Below are 17,045 nucleotides of genomic sequence, written 5' to 3'. Positions count from 1 at the left end.
CTCAAAAAAAAAAAAAAATTAATTAATTAATTAAAATAAATTCTCCATGTACCTAGGCCACTCAGAAGCTAGGTGTCAAACCTTACAATCATGTAAGGTTATTACTAATAGAGACCTAGAACAACACTGTAAAGTAGAACTTACTGCAATGAGCTGTTCAATAAGGTAGTCACTAGCCACATGTGGCTACAGAACAATTGAAATGCGGACAATCCAGCTGAGCTCAATTTTTACTTTTATTTAACTTTAATAAATTTAAAGAGTCATAACACTAGAGATTTAGTCTAACCCTCTTATTTTACTGAAGCCTAGAAAAGAAGTTATCCAACACTCCAAGGTAGACCACAACCAAAATTTAAGTCTCCTGACTCCTAATTAGCATTCTTTTCTAATACCCCAGTACTTCCCAAGCTGTTCTGCTGCAATATCCCTAGAGTAAGTCCAGAGGTGTAACGTGAAAATAGTCCACTGTGGCTAGGCACGGTGGCTCAAGCCTTTGGGAGGCCGAGGTGGGTGGATCACAAGGTCAGGAGTTTGAGACCAGCCTGGTCAACACAGTGAAACCCCGTCTCTACTCTACAAAAATTAGCCAGGCGTGGTGGCAGGTGCCTGTAATCCCAACTACTTGGGAGGCTGAGGCAAGAGAATCGCTTGAACCCAGGAGGGGAAGGTTGCAGTGAGCCGAGATTGTGTCACTGCACTTCAGCCTAGGCAACAGAGCAAGACTGTCTCAACAACAACAACAACAACAACAACAAAATAGTCTACTGCATGTACAAAATTTCCTTGAGAATTCATATTAAAATTTACATTGGAATTTTTTATAATAGTAATAATCACCACCATCACTTATTAAGCAATTGCATTTTTTTGTTTTTTGGTAGAGATAGGACCCTGCTATGTTGCCCATGCTGGTTTTGAACTCCTGGCCTCAATCAATCCGCCCGCCTTGGCCTCCCAAAGTGCTAGGATTATAGGCATGAGCCACTGCACCCAGCCTAAGTGTTTATTTTATGTAATAATTATATTATAATAACAGTATTAATGACTAACACATGAAATTTATTATGTGCCAGGTACTTAAACACTTTTATATGTATTAACTTATTTAATCCTCACAATAACTTTATGAGGTAGAAACTCTAATTATCCCTTCATAAATAAGGAAGCTGAACTGAAACAGCTTACCCAAGGTTATGTTGCCAGTAAGTGGCAGAGCTGGGACTAGAATCTAGGTGGTTGGGTTCCAGGGTCTGTAGTTAACAACTATTCACCACACTTTACTGCCTCTCTAGCAAACATTAAATGAACAAACGAATGCAGCTTCACCAAAGCAGAATGGAAACACCAACTTCAGATCTGGAAAACTTGGGCCTTTTGTTTCCCCCTCAAAAAGATGTTTAAAAGGTACAGTGTTTACCTTGTTACTAAAAACATCCATTCCCCAGCACCACTAACACTCCCACCCGTGCCAACATGGAACATCTGAAGGCAGTCCAGTTTCCTAAAGTGTCACCTGTATAGCCACTTAATTTATGCCAGTTATCTGCAAAGTAAAGTCTCCCACATCAGCAGCTCTTACCCTATAACATTAATTTTTAAAAAAAGAAAAGCAACCATTTCTAAACACAGCATTCAATCAGAATTTTCAATCCCTTCATCCAAAAATTGTTTTAATGAATGTAAGCTAAAGACATCTGAAAAGTATTATCCATCCCCTCCTAGCTGATGAAACCTAAATAACAAAAGGTCAAGCATCAGAGCTGGCAGCCAAGCCTCTCAAACAGGGAACACTGTACCTGAGACATAGAACATAGTGGCTAAATATTGATTGTCTCAGTCAAACAGACCTGCATTAGAATTCTTGTTCAGCCACTTACCATTTTCATAAATGCAAAATATGGCTAACAAAAACATGTATCCCATAGGCTGTTGTGAATGTGAGTAGAACACTGTGTGGGAGGTAAACACACTTCATATGTGTTAGTGCCAAATTTTTATTCCAGAGACTTGACAAAGTTATCCATTTTTGTTTCGGGCAGAAGAGCACAAGAACCACTCCCAATGATAGCTTTCTAGTTTCTCCTTTAAACTTTAGAGGAGTTTCTGCACTGAGAGACTGGAATGGTATGCTGGTTAAGGGCACTGGCTCTGGGATTTGTATTCCAGCTAGTCCACTGGACTCCTGTGCCTCATTTGAGGTTTTTTCATCTGTGAAGTGAGGATAATGATAAAAACATTATCCATCTCATAGGGTTATTATGAGGCTTAGTCAATACATGAAAAATGCACACAACAGCACTTGGAGGATAGTAAATGTACAGTAAATATTGGTCACTACTTCTCCCCATGGGTGATGTATTCCAAATTTTTAGTCCATGGAGAACAATGTAATTATTTTGGAACTCTATAGAATGTTAGAGCTGGAAGAGATCTTAGGAAGTACTTCTAGTCCAACTCTCTCATTGATTAATTGGTTGTCACGTAGGACCAGAACTAAATGGCCTGACCAGGATTAAAATCCAGGCCTTCTAATTTCTTTTTTTTTTTTTTTGAGACAGAGTATCACTCTGTTGCCCAGGCTGGAGTGCAGTGGCACTATCTCGGCTCACTGCAACCTCCGCCTCCCAGGTTCAAGCAATTCTCCTGCCTCAGCCTCCCGAGTAGCTAGGATTACAAGCATGTGCCACCACGCCTGGCTAATTTTTGTATTTTTTTTTAGTAGAGATGGGGTTTCGCCATGTTGGCCAGGCTGGTCTCGAACTCCTGACCTCAGGTGATCGACCTGCCTCAGCCTCCCAAAGTGCTGGGATAACAGGCGTGAGCCACCGTGCCCAGACTGGGCCTCCTAATTTCTATTTAGTGCTAAGTCCACATCACTGTGCTGCTTCTTCTTAATGAAAACAGTAGAGATCATTCAGTCTTTCCTCTCTGCAAACCACTAGGCCACCGTCCGGAAAGAGCTAGAGCTAAACATCTGGGAAGAAATCCATCTCATTAAGACTTTCAGCAACCATTGCCTCAGGTAGCACTTTTTTGGGAGGTAGGGTAAGTGGGGTATAATCTACTTCCCAAGAATCCATACCCAAGAGATACATAAAACAAAAATTTGAAACAGTATTAATTTCTTTTAGGGATTATTATTATTATTTCCATGGGAGGAAACAATACTGGTTAATATTTATTAAATATTTTCTAAGTGTCTGACACAATATTTAGTGCCTTTTGTTTTTTGATTGAATCCTCCCAACCCAGCCCCACTGCCTTAAGCTGCCCTTCTATGTGCTCCTGCAGCTACCTGGTGTTTCCCTGCTCAAAGCACGTATCATGCTGCCGTGTAACTGTCTGCTTACCTGTCTTGGTATCTTACCAGATTGCAAGCTGAAAAAGGACAGGAATCACAATTATCTTGTTTATCATTCATTTCCTCTTTCAACAAATATTCCTGAGCATGAACAAGACAGAAATAGTCCTAGTTCACTGCGGCAGACATGCCCTTCTTACAATGTGACCTCAACATACCTCCCATTGGGGGTGAGGGTGGGGGTCCTAATATTCCATTCCCTTGAATCTGCCCCTACAGGGTACTGTGGAAGTGATGCTATGTGCCTTGTAAGGCTAGGTGACAAAAATGCCATGCATTTCCACCTTGTTCTCTTATGGCACTCACTCTTGGAATCCAGCCTCCCATAAAGCTACTGTGAGGAAACCCACAGGAGCCCATGCAGAAAGATCACATAGAGAGGTAACCAGCTTAGCCAAGGCCCCAGTCATCACAGAACAGGGACAAGCCTTTCCCAGTGTGCCTTGTTTGAATTCCTTACTCACACAATTGTGAGCATAATAAAATGATTTCTTCACGCCCACTAAATTTTGGAGTGATTTATTACACAACAATGGTAACTAGAACAACTACACAAAGCTTAATATTTAACAAGGAATAAAGATACAAAATATCTGATTCCAAGGCATTACCTACACCTAACACAGTAACTTGAACAGAGTAAATTATTTGTTGAGTGTCTGAGGTAGTTATGATGCCCATTTTGCAGATGAGGAACTGAGGCTTTGAGAGTTAAGAAACTTGCCCAAGGCTACTCAGCTAGTGAGTGGCAGAACAAATTAAAACTCAGATCTAGGCCTGGCGCAGTGGCTCACGCCTATAATCCCAACACTTTGGGAGGCCAAGGAGGGAGGACCACCTGAGGTCAGGAGTTTGAGATCAGCCTGGCCAACATGGTGAAACTCCATCTCTACTAAAAATACAAAAAAATACAAAAAAAAATTAGCTGGGCATAGTGGCACATGCCTGTAGTCCCAGCTACTCAGGAGGCTGAGGCAGGAGAATCATTTGAACCCGGGAGGCAGAGGTTGCAGTGAGCCGAGATCACACCACTCCACTCCAGCCTGGCAGAGTGAGACTCTGTCTCAAAAACAAAAGCAAACAAACAGAAAAAACAACAAAGACAAAACTCAGATCTAAACCCACGTACCTAACACTCTACTCTTCTGTTACTCTCAGTACTTACAATTTTACTTAAAATATACAGTAGCTGGCTAGGCGCAGTGGCTCATACCTGTAATCCCAGCACTTTGGGAGGCCGAGGCGGGCAGATCATGAGGTCAGGAGTTCAAGACCAGCCTGGCCAACATAGTGAAACCCTGTCTCTACTAAAAATACAAAAAATTAGCCAGGCATGGTAGCGGGCACCTGTAATCCCAGCTACTCGGGAGGCTAAGGCAGGAGAATCACTTGAACCCAGGAGGCAGAGGTTGCAGTGAGCCAAGATCATGCCACTGGACTCCAGCCCGGGCAACAGTGTGAGACTCCGTCTAAAAAACAAAACAAAACAACAAAAGAAACAGTAGTCTGTTTTAAAATGGGATTGTCAGTATTTAAAACATTCTGGCCTAACAGGATTTGTCATCCAGTTTCACCACCGAGATGGAAACCCACATATCACCTTCTCCAAAGAGCTTCTCCTGACCTTCATAATTCAAGTGATGCCAGCTCCCCCAACCTCCCCAGCCTTTCTACTTCCTATTTCATCACAGTCTTGTTTTCCCAGCACTTGTTCCTAGTTGAAACTGTCTTATTAATTTGTTCATAAGTCTACTCTGTCTCTCTGACATGAATATAAGCTCCACGAGAGTAGGAACCTTGTCTGTCCTGTTTACAGCTATATCCCAAGTGCCTAAGACAGTGCCTGAAATATAGGAGGTGATCAAAAATTATTTACGGAATGAAGGAATGATTGCATTCAGGCAAAATGAATGCCCACCCAATCTTATTACTCACCAACAGATGTGAAAACAGACAGAATAAGAGAAAACAAAAACAGAAGGATTGCAGCAGAATCATTCCATACAGTAAGGTCAGTGAAAAAAAAAAAAAATGGAAGAGGGGTTGGGATCCATGCTACAACTCATCTATTTAGAAAAGCATAAACTCCCGGTTTACAGACTGTCAATCCAACTTTCAGCTAAGTAAGGGCTGATGAGGAGAGAGGTGTTAAAACTTAGAATGGAGATGTAGGTAATGGATGGAGTAGGGGGCCACACTTCCTAACCTCCATTCATAACCACTGATCGCTCACTTACAAAAAAACTTCGCTGAACCACAGCAAGGGGAATTGTTGGGGACCCTTAAACAGCAGACCTTCTACGCTTCACTTGGCCCTTCTTATGCACTAGATACAGCTTACCTGGGATGCAGGTACTGTCTCCCAAAGGCAAGCAAGTGGCAGTAACCTAGCTCTTGGCGGAAGAGGTAAGGAGAGAAATCTTCAGACCCAGAACAGGGTTCTCTGCATATGCAGGTCCCCAACGGCTCTATTTCTCCCAGGTGGGAAGGTGACCGTTCCTCAGGACTTCCCAAGTGCTAGGCACTATGCCGGGCTCTTAAACATGCTTTCCTTAATTTACGGGCCATTCCTTCCCCTCAACCCAATAATTTAGAGAGGCCTCAAGTACAACTTCTCCATTCCCCAGACCCGCTACTCTCTACCCCAAGAAATCTTCAAACTCCAGGAGCGGTTGGGGAAGATAAAAAGAAATCTGGAGTGGCCTAAGAGATAGAACGGGAGGGGAACGGTGCTAGGGCAAGAAGAGGTTATACTGGGCTGGGGCCCAGGATCAGTAAAGAGAAGATAAGAACGCGGTCTGACCCTTTCCAAGCCCATCATGTCCATCAGAAGAGATGACCAGGAGCAGGAAACTGAAGCCCAGCAAACAGGTGGCCCCGAGACGAGGCCGCGTCTCCATGGCAGTAGGTGCGCGGGGCCACGGGGCTGAGCGGACGCAGGGCCGGAGTCCCAGCAGACGGTCCACACCGTTCGCCGAGTGCGGCCCAGCACAACCCCTCTCCTTCCCAGATTTTTTTTTTTTTTTTTTTTTTTCAAACTCTGAAGGAAGTGATGTTAGACGGATGTGGGTGGTACCTCCGGGGTCCGGTTTGGGATGGAGTGAGTTTAAAGGTGCAGATCACGTAGAAGGGTACGAGAGCTGTTCTCGAGCGCGAGTGGCTTTCCGTGGATTCTGGGTGTCCAGGTCCCGGGACGGAGCGGGAAAATGTAGGCCAAGATAGTAGGGGCGGGGGAGAGGTTCGGGAGAACCGTTGCTGCTCGCGTCCGCCACCCAGTCCAGCCCCTCCCCCCAAGAACCGCTGCACTTCCTAGTCAAAAGCAAATTATTGATTCGTGAGATCAGTCGCTCCCAACAGTGGGCGGATTGCCCACTGGCCTCGGATTCTCCTTACCCCTCCACAAATAAAGACTGGACAACTGGATTTCATTGTTAGGTTCCTGCGAGGGTCTCTGAGGAGACCTGGCAAGCCTGTTCTGCGGTGCGTGTGCTCGTGCCGTGCAGACATGCACTTTCCCGCTGGAGAAGCTCTGTACCTTATTTTTCCTTGCAACCGCAAATCTTCTACTCAGGGATGATGCAACCAACTGATGCAAGCTCCGAGAAAACCAAACTTGGGACCTCTTATTGCAAAACTGACTTAGGTGGACTTAGGACACCAGGATAGAAGTCACTGCAGGCTAAAGTGTAAAGCTTCTTCTGGTTATTTTTCTTGTAGCTTGAGGATTTCTTCCCAAATTTTCCCCTTCGCTGTATAACAAACAGGTGAAAATGTTCGGTCTTTTTCTTCCTGGTACTAGTTGAGTCCTAAAGTCCGTACTTAATGCATAGCGAAAAAGCGACCTAACAAAAGTACACACCCAAACAAAAACATACCGACCACCCTTTTATTAGGTTCCCTAAAATTGTAGGCAGGGACACAATAGAACGCTCGGGAGACTGCAAGCCCCAGGATGCCGCGCGGCCACCTGCACCTGCCGCTACTAGCACTAGCGGGATGCGCAAAGCAGGCGGGGCGTTGGAGTTTAGATGTGCGCTCCCGGGATAGGCTGCCCCGGAGAGGGAGAGGCGGGGTCGGCTGTATCACGTGGATCTGCTCCCGCCGCCGCCACCGCCGTGGTCGTCTTTCTCTGTCTCGGCTGAGGCAGCCATCTTGCTCTTGCCGCGTGCTGGTGTTGGAGGACCCTCCGCGCTTCAGGTGAGACCCCCCCGGCGGTCCCGCCACTTCACCGCCATAGGCCGCTGCGCACGGTCTCCCCCCGCCCTCTCCTTCCGACACCCGCCAACCGCTCAGGCTGCCACTTCCGCCGTGGTGCGGCGAGCGGGGGCGGAGGCGGCTGGCTTGGCCTGTCGGTTACCGGCGGCGCATCTGGGGGTCGGCACCTGTGGGAAGGTCCCCAGCACCACCGCCTCCTGTGGGAGCGAGCGGGCTCGCGCTGTTGCCGCCCAGACCCTGTCCCAGGAGGCGGGTGGACGCCCCTCCTCTGTCCCATTACTCCTTGTTCACAACAGCAGTGTTGTGTGCTTTGAGCTTTATACAGGCTCTCTGTTGTCATCTCATTTGATGCTCCCAGTCTACAGATAGGGAAGCTGAGGTTACCACTTCCCGCCCTTGAGTCCAGGGAACCGAACTCAGTTGCAGCGCTCTTCACCTTGTAATGGCAATGTTTGTTTACAAGTCGGCGTCCCTTGCCCATCTTTATAACCCCCCTCCCACTGCCTGCTGACCGACAGGCTCAGTGTTGCACAGCTAGTGAATGGCGGTTTCAACTTCCGTTCCCACATTCTTGCAGTTTACCATAGTTGTCCCCTCAGGAGTGGTAACAATAGTTACCAGTAACTGTGTATCTTCTGTGAACCATTCCCTGTGGTTGATAATGTTTTAACCCTCAAAACAACCCTGTGAAGTACGTGGTGTTATACCTTTCCAAATGCAGGAGGAATACAAGTTCAGAGAAGAAAAATACCTTTCCCAAGTGGTAGAACCTTGGTCTTTCTGATTCCAAAGCCTGCGCTTGTCTTAGAGAAACCCTGCATAATAAAAAGTCAGGACTCAAGGTTGCAATTATTTTTATCTCTGTAAACATGAGGTATGTGAAAGTGCCTACCACAATGCTTCTAACTTAGGCACTTAATAAATATAGATCAACCTGTTTACACCCTTTCTTGAGTCCTTGAGAACAGTGCTAAAAGATCCTGGGATCCCCAAGGAAGAACTCATTAATCATGTGGCTTTAGGAAGTTACTTCTTCCTTTTGGGCCTAGGAAGGGACTTCTCCCTTCTGGGCCCTTATTTCCTAATCTATTAAGATGGGAGGGAGGGAACTGTTTTGTTTGTAATTTATACTTTGCTGCTGCTAGCAGGTGTTGAGATGACATCACAGATAGGAATGATGGGTGCAATAAAGTAGAGGTTGATTGAGAATAGAGAATTAAACCAGGTGATCTTGGAGGTGTACTCCAGATTCTGAGCTTGACATCTCATAGACTGAGTCCAGTCCTCTTTCCTACTTGAATTCCACACACCACAACTTGCCACGAAACAAAAGACTACTCTTGTTCCTCCCCTACTGCCTTGAGCTCTCAGTCTCCCTAAAATCATTTTTCTCTGAGATACTCTTTAGGAACAAAATTTCTCAATTCTGTTGTCCCGACCACCTGGAATGGAATCTGTTCTTTCATCTATACCTTGATTTGAAGAGTTAATTTTGTTCTTGCTTTTATTTCAAACAAGTCAAGGCTTTGTTTTGGCATCCCAACCTCTGTCTCTTCTCTTGGGAATTGTTACTTCAAAATGCAGAGGAATCCCAAAGGGTTTACCAAGTATCTAGGTCTAATGTTTTTCCTTAGCCCCTTTTTTTTGCAATAAATTCCTTAGGCTCTTTGTTAGTTCACTACACTCTCATGGCCACATTCCTTTGAGAAATGTGAATGTTGGTTCCTTTTTTGTGGATATTTGAGCATAGGAATTGGGATTTAAGTCATCAAATTTAAGTCTATGGCAGAGCTAAGATTGGCACACACTGAAGACTTCTTGTTTTGGACTCTAAATACACTTCCTCCTATAAAAGTGTTTTTAGCTGCTTCAGCATTGTGATACAGTGCTGAGCAGAGTGAAGAATCATAAATTCTAAATATTATTTGGGATCTGGACATTAGCCTTAAAGAAGAGAGATATATATATAGGTTATTGCCTAAGGACAGTGTCAAAGTACAAAATGGTTAGTAATTATATAGTCTTTGATGCTTTTTTTAATCTCTCAAATGAAGCAAACAGTATTTTTTTCATGTGAATGATGACTATACAGGGTTTAGAGAATTGGCCAAAGAAGATTTGATAACAACCTAGTCCCTTATTCCCTCCCCCACATCTCAGTAATGATTTGTTGATCCACAGAACAAGTAAAACAAGACTTTTAATTTGGCTTTTTTTTTTTTTTTTTTTGAGACGGAGTTTCGCTCTTGTTGCTCAGGCTGGAGTGCAATGGCACGATCTCGGCTCACCGCAACCTCCGCCTCCCGGGTTCAGGCGATTCTCCTGCCTCAGCCTCCTGAGTAGCTGGGATTACAGGCATGTGCCACCACGCCCGGCTAATTTTGTATTTTTAGTAAAGACAGGTTTCTCCATGTTAGTCAGGCTGGCCTCGGAACTCCCGACCTCAGGTGATCCACCCGCCTCGGCCTCCCAAAGTGCTGGGATTACAGGCGTGAGCCGCTGTGCCGGGCCTGAATTTGGCTTTTCTTTGTTTATATAATGTGGAATGTGATGACCTATTATAAACTTAAGAATGTTTTTTTCTTAGTGGGAATATCACTGACCAGACTAGATTCATGACTATAATTTTAGAATCTTCAAAATCAAGATTAGCTTTAAAAAGCTTGTTTTAGGAGTCTCCTCTCCCCCCCAACATTTATTACTGTAGCAAAGATATGTTTTTGTTAAATTGTGCAATGAAGCATTTTACCCTGTATGCAAGAATGTCTTGACAAGTATAACATACTATATCAGTGCAGGGTATTGAATGAACTCTGGAGAGTGCTGCAGAAGCACCAAATGTCTGAAAACCTGGTTCTCTTTCCCCATTATTAACATGCCATCTGACCTTGAATAGAGGACGTGACTACTTGATATCTTGACAGCTAGACAGCCTTTTGTTGAATTTCTTCTTTGTTCAGCTTTTTTTTCTTTTGTCATCTTTATGGTTTATAAGAAATACAGAATGTGATTTGGGAGGAAAAAAATCTACTTGAAGATTTTGCTAATAACATTTGGTAACAGCTCTCTGCTGTGAAAATCTTTGGGGGAAAAAAACTGGCTTGCCTACAGAGATTTCATAATTGGTTAGGCTTAACTGAATGCCAAAGGATTGAATCATGTTTTAAGGAGGGATCTTTGAATAGGTGACTTTGAATCCCATTCTATTTTCTGTTTGTATATTTGATTCCCTCATGGTAATTTAATTTTGATTTTTAAAAATATCTGGTTTATGAAGCTAGAACAAGTTATTAATGTTTATTAAGAATATAGACAGTATTAATATGGTCATGGTGTTGATGCATACTACAAGCTCAGTGAACCAGAAGGTACTGTTGCATAAACAGTTTGTTAATTTCAGCAAAAGAGTGACTTTAACAAATTTATTTTTCCCCCCTAGATTTACCAACAGCATGAATCAAGAAAAGTTAGCCAAACTTCAGGCTCAGGTCCGGATAGGGGGCAAGGTGAGTGTGGCATAAGAAAAATTGATAGGAGAATGTATGATTACCAGATAGTGTTATTATTTCGGATTTGTGGTCATTGAAAATCTAAAATCTTTTCAATAGTCAAGATCAAACCACATTCCAATTTGAAAATAACTTGTCTAGATCTAAAATAGGTAACTAGAACACTTTTCTCTCTGATGATGCAATGGAAATAGCCACATTTGTTTGAATCCTAACTCTTACCATCTGCTAGTTATATGATGTGAACAAGTTATCCAACCTTGTTAAGCTTCCACTTTCTTATCTGCAAAATAGAAATAATCCTACATAAGGTGTTTAAAGATTAGGGTAATATTTATAAAACACCTAATGTGGTGTCTAGCACAGAGTAGATGCTTAATAAATGATAGCTATTATTATGGTTAGACTCACTTGCAGGACATACCAGATGTTAGGGTTACTTCATCTTGACTGGATGTTACCTACTTGTACAGAGGTTTAGCTGGAGATGCTTAAGTTGATTATATATTTTGTTCATTGCCAGGTTTTCCTCACAAATTCTTACATGTTCTTCCATGTTTGTGAATATGAATATGAGCTTTCTTATTCCCTGTACTTTTTAAAGCCTAAGGAAGAGCTAGTTGTGAGCAACCGAAGTCTTTGATTCTCTTCAGCTGTGGCATCAGGCTCAAGGAGAATATTCTACCCATATCTCTGCCCAATACAATCTTTGCAAAAGCGAAAGAAAGAATAGTACTTACCTCAGACCTGAAGTGGTAGGTAGGACACTGCTTTTTGTAGTGAGTCCCACTATGTCTTTTACACTAATGATAACCACAGTTCCTGGGGATGAACACAAGGGAAGGGAAGGGAAGAAGAGCCAGGACTTTCTCCTTCTCCCACAGTGATACAGTTATATGAGTCCGGAGTTAGATTAACACACTCCTGTAACCACAGTAGTCACATTGTAGCATCAAGTGTGATGTGATGTGCCAATGCAGAAACTAGGGATATTCAAGAACCATAGACTATACCTAGAAGAGCTTGATGTACCACATCGCCATTGTGTATTTTAAAACTGTGGTTGGTACATTCAATTTAGCTATTGTATATTGAGCACCTACTGTGTGCCAGGCACATAGAAGATAAACAAGCTCACAGCTCTGCTTGGGAGAGAGATGCTCACAATTATAAGGCAGAATAATGAGTGTTATAATGAAGTACAAGGTGCCCTTGCCTAGTGGAGACAAGGAAGTTATCACTGAGCTCTTGTTTAAAGGATAAACAAGAATTTATCACTAGGCGGAAAGGTAATGGCTGATGGAAAGGTAATGGGTGGTGACTCACGCCTGTAATCCCAGCACTTTGGGAGGCTGAGGTGGGTGGATCACTTGAGGTCAGGAGTTCAAGACCAGCCTAGCCAACATGGTGAAACCCTGTCTCCACTAAAAGTACAAAAATTAGCCTGGTGTGGTGGCACATACCTGTAGTCCCAGCTACTCAGGAGGCTGAGGCAGGAGAATCACTTGAACCCGGGAGGTGGAAGTTGCAGTGAGCCAAGATCTCACCACTGCACTCCAGCCTGGGTAACAGAGCAAGACTCCGTCTCAAAAAAAAAAAATAGGTAAGAGGGTTCATGGAGATAGAGTAAAAAGGGTTGTCATTTCCATACTTGCAAAGGCACGTATGGTGCTAAGATAACACAGTACTTAATGGAATGGCTTGCTTTAATTTGGTACAGCTATTCTTTTTTTTTTTTTTTTGAGACGGAGTTTCGGTCTTGTTGCCCAGGCTGGAGTGCAATGGCACGATCTCAGGCATATGCCACCACACCCAGCTGAATTTTTGTATTTTTAGTAGAGATGGAGTTTCTTCATGTTGGTCAGGATGATCTTGAACTCCTGACCTCAGGTGATCTGCCCACCTCGGCCTCCCAAAGTGCTGGGATTACAGGTGTGAGCCACCGTGCCTGGCCTCTTTTTTTTTTTGAGATGGAGTCTCTCTCTGTCGCCCAGGCTGGAGTGTAGTGGCGCGACCTCAGCTCACTGTAAGCTCCGCCTCCCAGGTTCATGTCATTCTTCTGCCTCAGCCTCCCAAGTAGCTGGGACTATAGGCACCCGCCAGCACGCCTGGCTAATTTTTTGTATTGTTTTTTAGTAGACACAAAGTTTCACCATGTTAGCCAGGATGATCTTGCTTGATCTCCTGACCTCATGATCGCCCGCCTCGGCCTTTCGGCCTTTTTTTTTTTTTTTTTTTTTTTTTGAGACGGAGTCTCACTCTGTCACCCAGACTGGAGTGCAGTGGCGTGATCTCGGCTCCCGGCAACCTCCACCTCCTGGGTTCAAGCGATTCTCCTGCCTCAGCCTCCTGAGTAGCTGGGATTACAGGCACGTGCCACCACACCTGGCTAATTTTTGTATTTTTAGTAGAGACTTGGTTTCACCATGTTTGTCAGGCTGGTCTCAAACTCCTGACCTCGTGATCTGCCCGCCTCGGCCTCCCAAAGTGCTAGGATTACAGGCGTGAGCCACTGCGCTCGGCCGGTACAGCTATTCTTTAGTGTACGTAATGGATAGAGAATGGCAGGAAATGAAATGACCAGGTAGTTTGGGATTCCATTATACTTCTATATGCAATACTAAGGAGCTTGGAGTTTTATCCTATAGGCAGTGGGCAACTATTAAAGGATTTTAAGAATGAAATGACTGCCATTTTAGAAAGGTAACTGCTGGCGTTGTGGAAAATGGAACAAAATGGAAGTTTGGCATGTAGGAGAACAATTGAGAGGCTATTGCTATAGTATAAGGCAGCAGTCCGCAATCTTTTTGGCACCAGGGACTGGTTTCATGGAAGACAGTTTTTCCATGGATGGAAGGATGATGGTTTTGGGATAAAACTCTTCCACCTTAGATCATCAGGCATTAGTTAGATTCTCATAAGGAGTGCACAACCTAGTTTCCTCGCATACGCAGTTCACAACAGGGTTTGCACTCCTATGAGAATCTAATGCTGCCGCTGATCTGACTGGCGGTGGAGCTCAAGCAGTAATGCTCGCTCATGCCCCATACCCCACCTTCTGCTGTGCTGCCGTGTTCCTAACAGGTCACAGACTGGTACTGGTCAGTGGCCTGGGGGTTGGGGACCTCTATTATATGGGATACAAATTTAGGAGTTGGAATTGACACGATTTAGTGACTGATGGGATATGGGGGGTAAAGGGCATGCAGAAGAATCTAGGATAACCCTCAGATTCATGATTTTAGAGACTTGAGTATATGGTGATACCACCAGCTACAAAAGTTAGGAAATATAGAAAGAATAGATTGGTGGACTGATAAGCTTTAAGACATATTGAATTTGAGGTGCCTGAGGATCATTCAAGTTGAGGTATTCACCAAGCAATTGAGCTATCCCTGAGTCAGGCAGGAATGCTTCACAAGTGAGTGCCTATGTAAATAGTCAGTCCTTCAGCAACTAGATTTCAAAGCATCTTCTGCTGTCAGATCTCTCCTCTACTCCCACCGGAATTGCTGAGACTGAAGCCCCTACCTTCCCTCTATAAGGCTGATTCCCTGAGTACTACTATAGGAGCTACCCAGAGATTGAAACCACTGTTCCTTTCTCCTTACTCCTACCAGTTTTAGAAAGATTTAACCCTCAAGACTTAATAAACTGATCCAGGAATTTAATCCATTATTTTAAATAGTATTTCAATGGAAAAATGTATTTAGAGTTTCATAGTATCAATTTAGAAATGAACTTTTTCTTTCTCAGTAACTAGTATAATTTTCAACCTGTTTGCTCAGGCCAAGATTCTAAGCATCATCCAAATGTCCTCTTTTTCTCATATCCCACGTGTAATCCATCAGCAAAGTCATGTCGTCTCTTGTGAGAATCTGACCCCTCACCATCTTCACTGCCATATCCCTCATCTCTGGCCAGGACGGCTACAGGAGCCTCCTGACTGTTCTCTTTATAATCCATTTTCTACATAGCAACTTCAGTCATAAGTAATCAGATCAAGTCACTCCCATGCTTAAAACCTTTCAATGGCTTCCCATTGCAATCAGGATAAAATCTAGCTCCTGCCCATGGCATTCTAGGCTACATAATCTGGTCCTTGCCTATCTTTCTGATTTCATATTCCTCCTCCGTTCCCGTTGTTCATTCTGCTCTAGCCATACTGGCCCATTTTCTCTCTTCTAGAAAGGACAAGTTCAACCTTGTTTCATTCTGCTTGGATCATTCTTGCCCTAGTTATGGGTCTCAACTCATATGTTACCTCTTCAGAGGGGGCTTTCCTGGGCCTTCTAATAAAGTAGTGCTTTACCCCTACTTAGTCATTCTTGCTGTGCTCTAGTTTTGTTTTTTTCTTAATAGTACTTAATCCCATTTGAAATTATATAATTTGTTTATGTATTTATTGATTTTTTTTCCTCCTACTGTAATGTAGACATTAATTTTCAGTTATGTCCTAATTCCCCAAATTTCAGAATATCTTTAGACTACTGGCAGGGGGTGGTAGTTACTATAAGAAAAGATAATGTTTTAAAATTGTTATAAAGTATTTAAATTGTCTTGAAGTTACAAATTATGTTTTATTAGCAAACAGTATCTTGGGTTAAAATGATAAAGACTGGATGTTAGATAAGAATAATTCAACCTGAGAAAGCTGATAAGGGAAAAAAAAGGAACTGGCTAGAACCAACCTTTAAAAATCTGCGTTAGGCTGACAATCACAACCTCTGAGAAGTCTTATAATATTAATCATTATTATTTTGTCCATTTTTTAATGTGGGTTTTAGATTATTGTGATACGTAAGATGTGATTGCAGTTGCCAGATGCCAGGCATGCTAATGCTTCTGTTTGGTTATTTTTCAGGGTACAGCTCGCAGAAAGAAGAAGGTGGTACATAGAACAGCCACAGCTGATGACAAAAAGCTTCAGAGTTCTCTAAAAAAACTGGCTGTGAATAATATAGCTGGTATTGAAGAGGTATGATCACTTTGCAAGTTGTTAAATTATGTGGGTACATGCACAAATAATTGTCTAGACCTTTCAGATGTAAAATATCAGCTTAGAAAAATCTTTGATATTGTCACTCTGATGTCTTTGAAGAACTGTGGCACTTTGATTTTTGTATGAAATTAAATGATGGTCAAAAAAAATAATTTTAGTAGACAGTTAAGGATTTTCATCATACTTTTCAGGCTCAAGATATTTGCATATATGACAATTATGTAACTGTTCTTGAATATTAATATAAAATGTCTCTAATAATGTAGAAATAAACCCCAACATTTGTTCAGATGAGATAGACTTTTTTTTTTTTTTTCCCGAGATGGAGTCTCGCTCTGTCACCCTGGCTGGAATGCCATGGCATGATCTTGGCTCACTGCAACCTCCGCCTCCCGGGTTCAGACAATTCTCCGGCCTCAGCCTCCCGAGTAGCTGGGACTACAGGTGTGCACCACCATGCCCAGCTGATTTTTGTATTTTTAATAGAGACGAGGTTTCACCATGCTGGCCAGGCTGGTCCCAAACTCCTGACCTCGTGATCCGCCTGCCTCGGCCTCCCAAAGTGCTGGGATTACAGGTGTGAACCACCGCACCCAGCCAGACTTTTTTTATTATTTAAGATTTTGGACTCATGGCTCAATAGAGGTAGACTTTTTTACCCTAATGCACCTTGATATTCTACAGAGCCTCATTAGTTACTACCTCAGCCAAAAGGCTTTAGCAATAGCTTTACATGAGTTAGATTTCTTATTAAAACTGTTTCAAAAATTGTTTAAAATGTATTAGTCAGCTGGGTGCAGTGGCTCACGCCTGTAATCTCAGCACTTTGGGAGGCCTAGGCAGGCGGATCACCTGAGGTCAGGAGTTCAAGAGCAGCCTGGCCAACATGGTGAAACCCTATCTCTACTAAAAATACAAAAATTAGGTAGCTGTGGTGGCACATGCCTGTAATCTC

The 17,045-nt window shown here is 43.2% G+C and overlaps 2 protein-coding genes across 4 annotated transcripts in view; one reads left to right on the top strand and one right to left on the bottom strand.

Annotated features, from left to right (window-relative positions):
* The window catches only part of TXNDC12 (thioredoxin domain containing 12), a 37,899-nt gene extending 31,454 nt beyond the window's left edge, over window positions 1-6,445 (bottom strand). Inside the window, exon 1 of the mRNA XM_009250382.3 lies at window positions 6,168-6,445. Coding sequence (XP_009248657.1) covers window positions 6,168-6,264 — 97 coding nt within the window. The 5' untranslated portion in view covers window positions 6,265-6,445. The remainder of the gene's footprint in view (window positions 1-6,167) is intronic.
* An 871-nt stretch (window positions 6,446-7,316) lies between these two features.
* Window positions 7,317-17,045, top strand: part of BTF3L4 (basic transcription factor 3 like 4) — a 32,133-nt gene continuing 22,404 nt past the window's right edge. Inside the window, exons 1-3 of one of the 3 annotated variants that reach the window (XM_024248689.3) lie at window positions 7,317-7,561; window positions 11,019-11,085; window positions 15,953-16,066. In XM_024248689.3, the coding sequence (XP_024104457.1) occupies window positions 7,317-7,561; window positions 11,019-11,085; window positions 15,953-16,066 (426 nt within the window). 3 annotated transcript variants of the gene reach the window in all.

Source organism: Pongo abelii, chromosome 1, assembly GCF_028885655.2.
Source record: "Pongo abelii isolate AG06213 chromosome 1, NHGRI_mPonAbe1-v2.0_pri, whole genome shotgun sequence".
Taxonomy (NCBI): domain Eukaryota; kingdom Metazoa; phylum Chordata; class Mammalia; order Primates; family Hominidae; genus Pongo; species Pongo abelii.
Note: the sequence above shows the minus strand (reverse complement) of the source record. Positions and strands in the feature narration are given on the sequence as shown.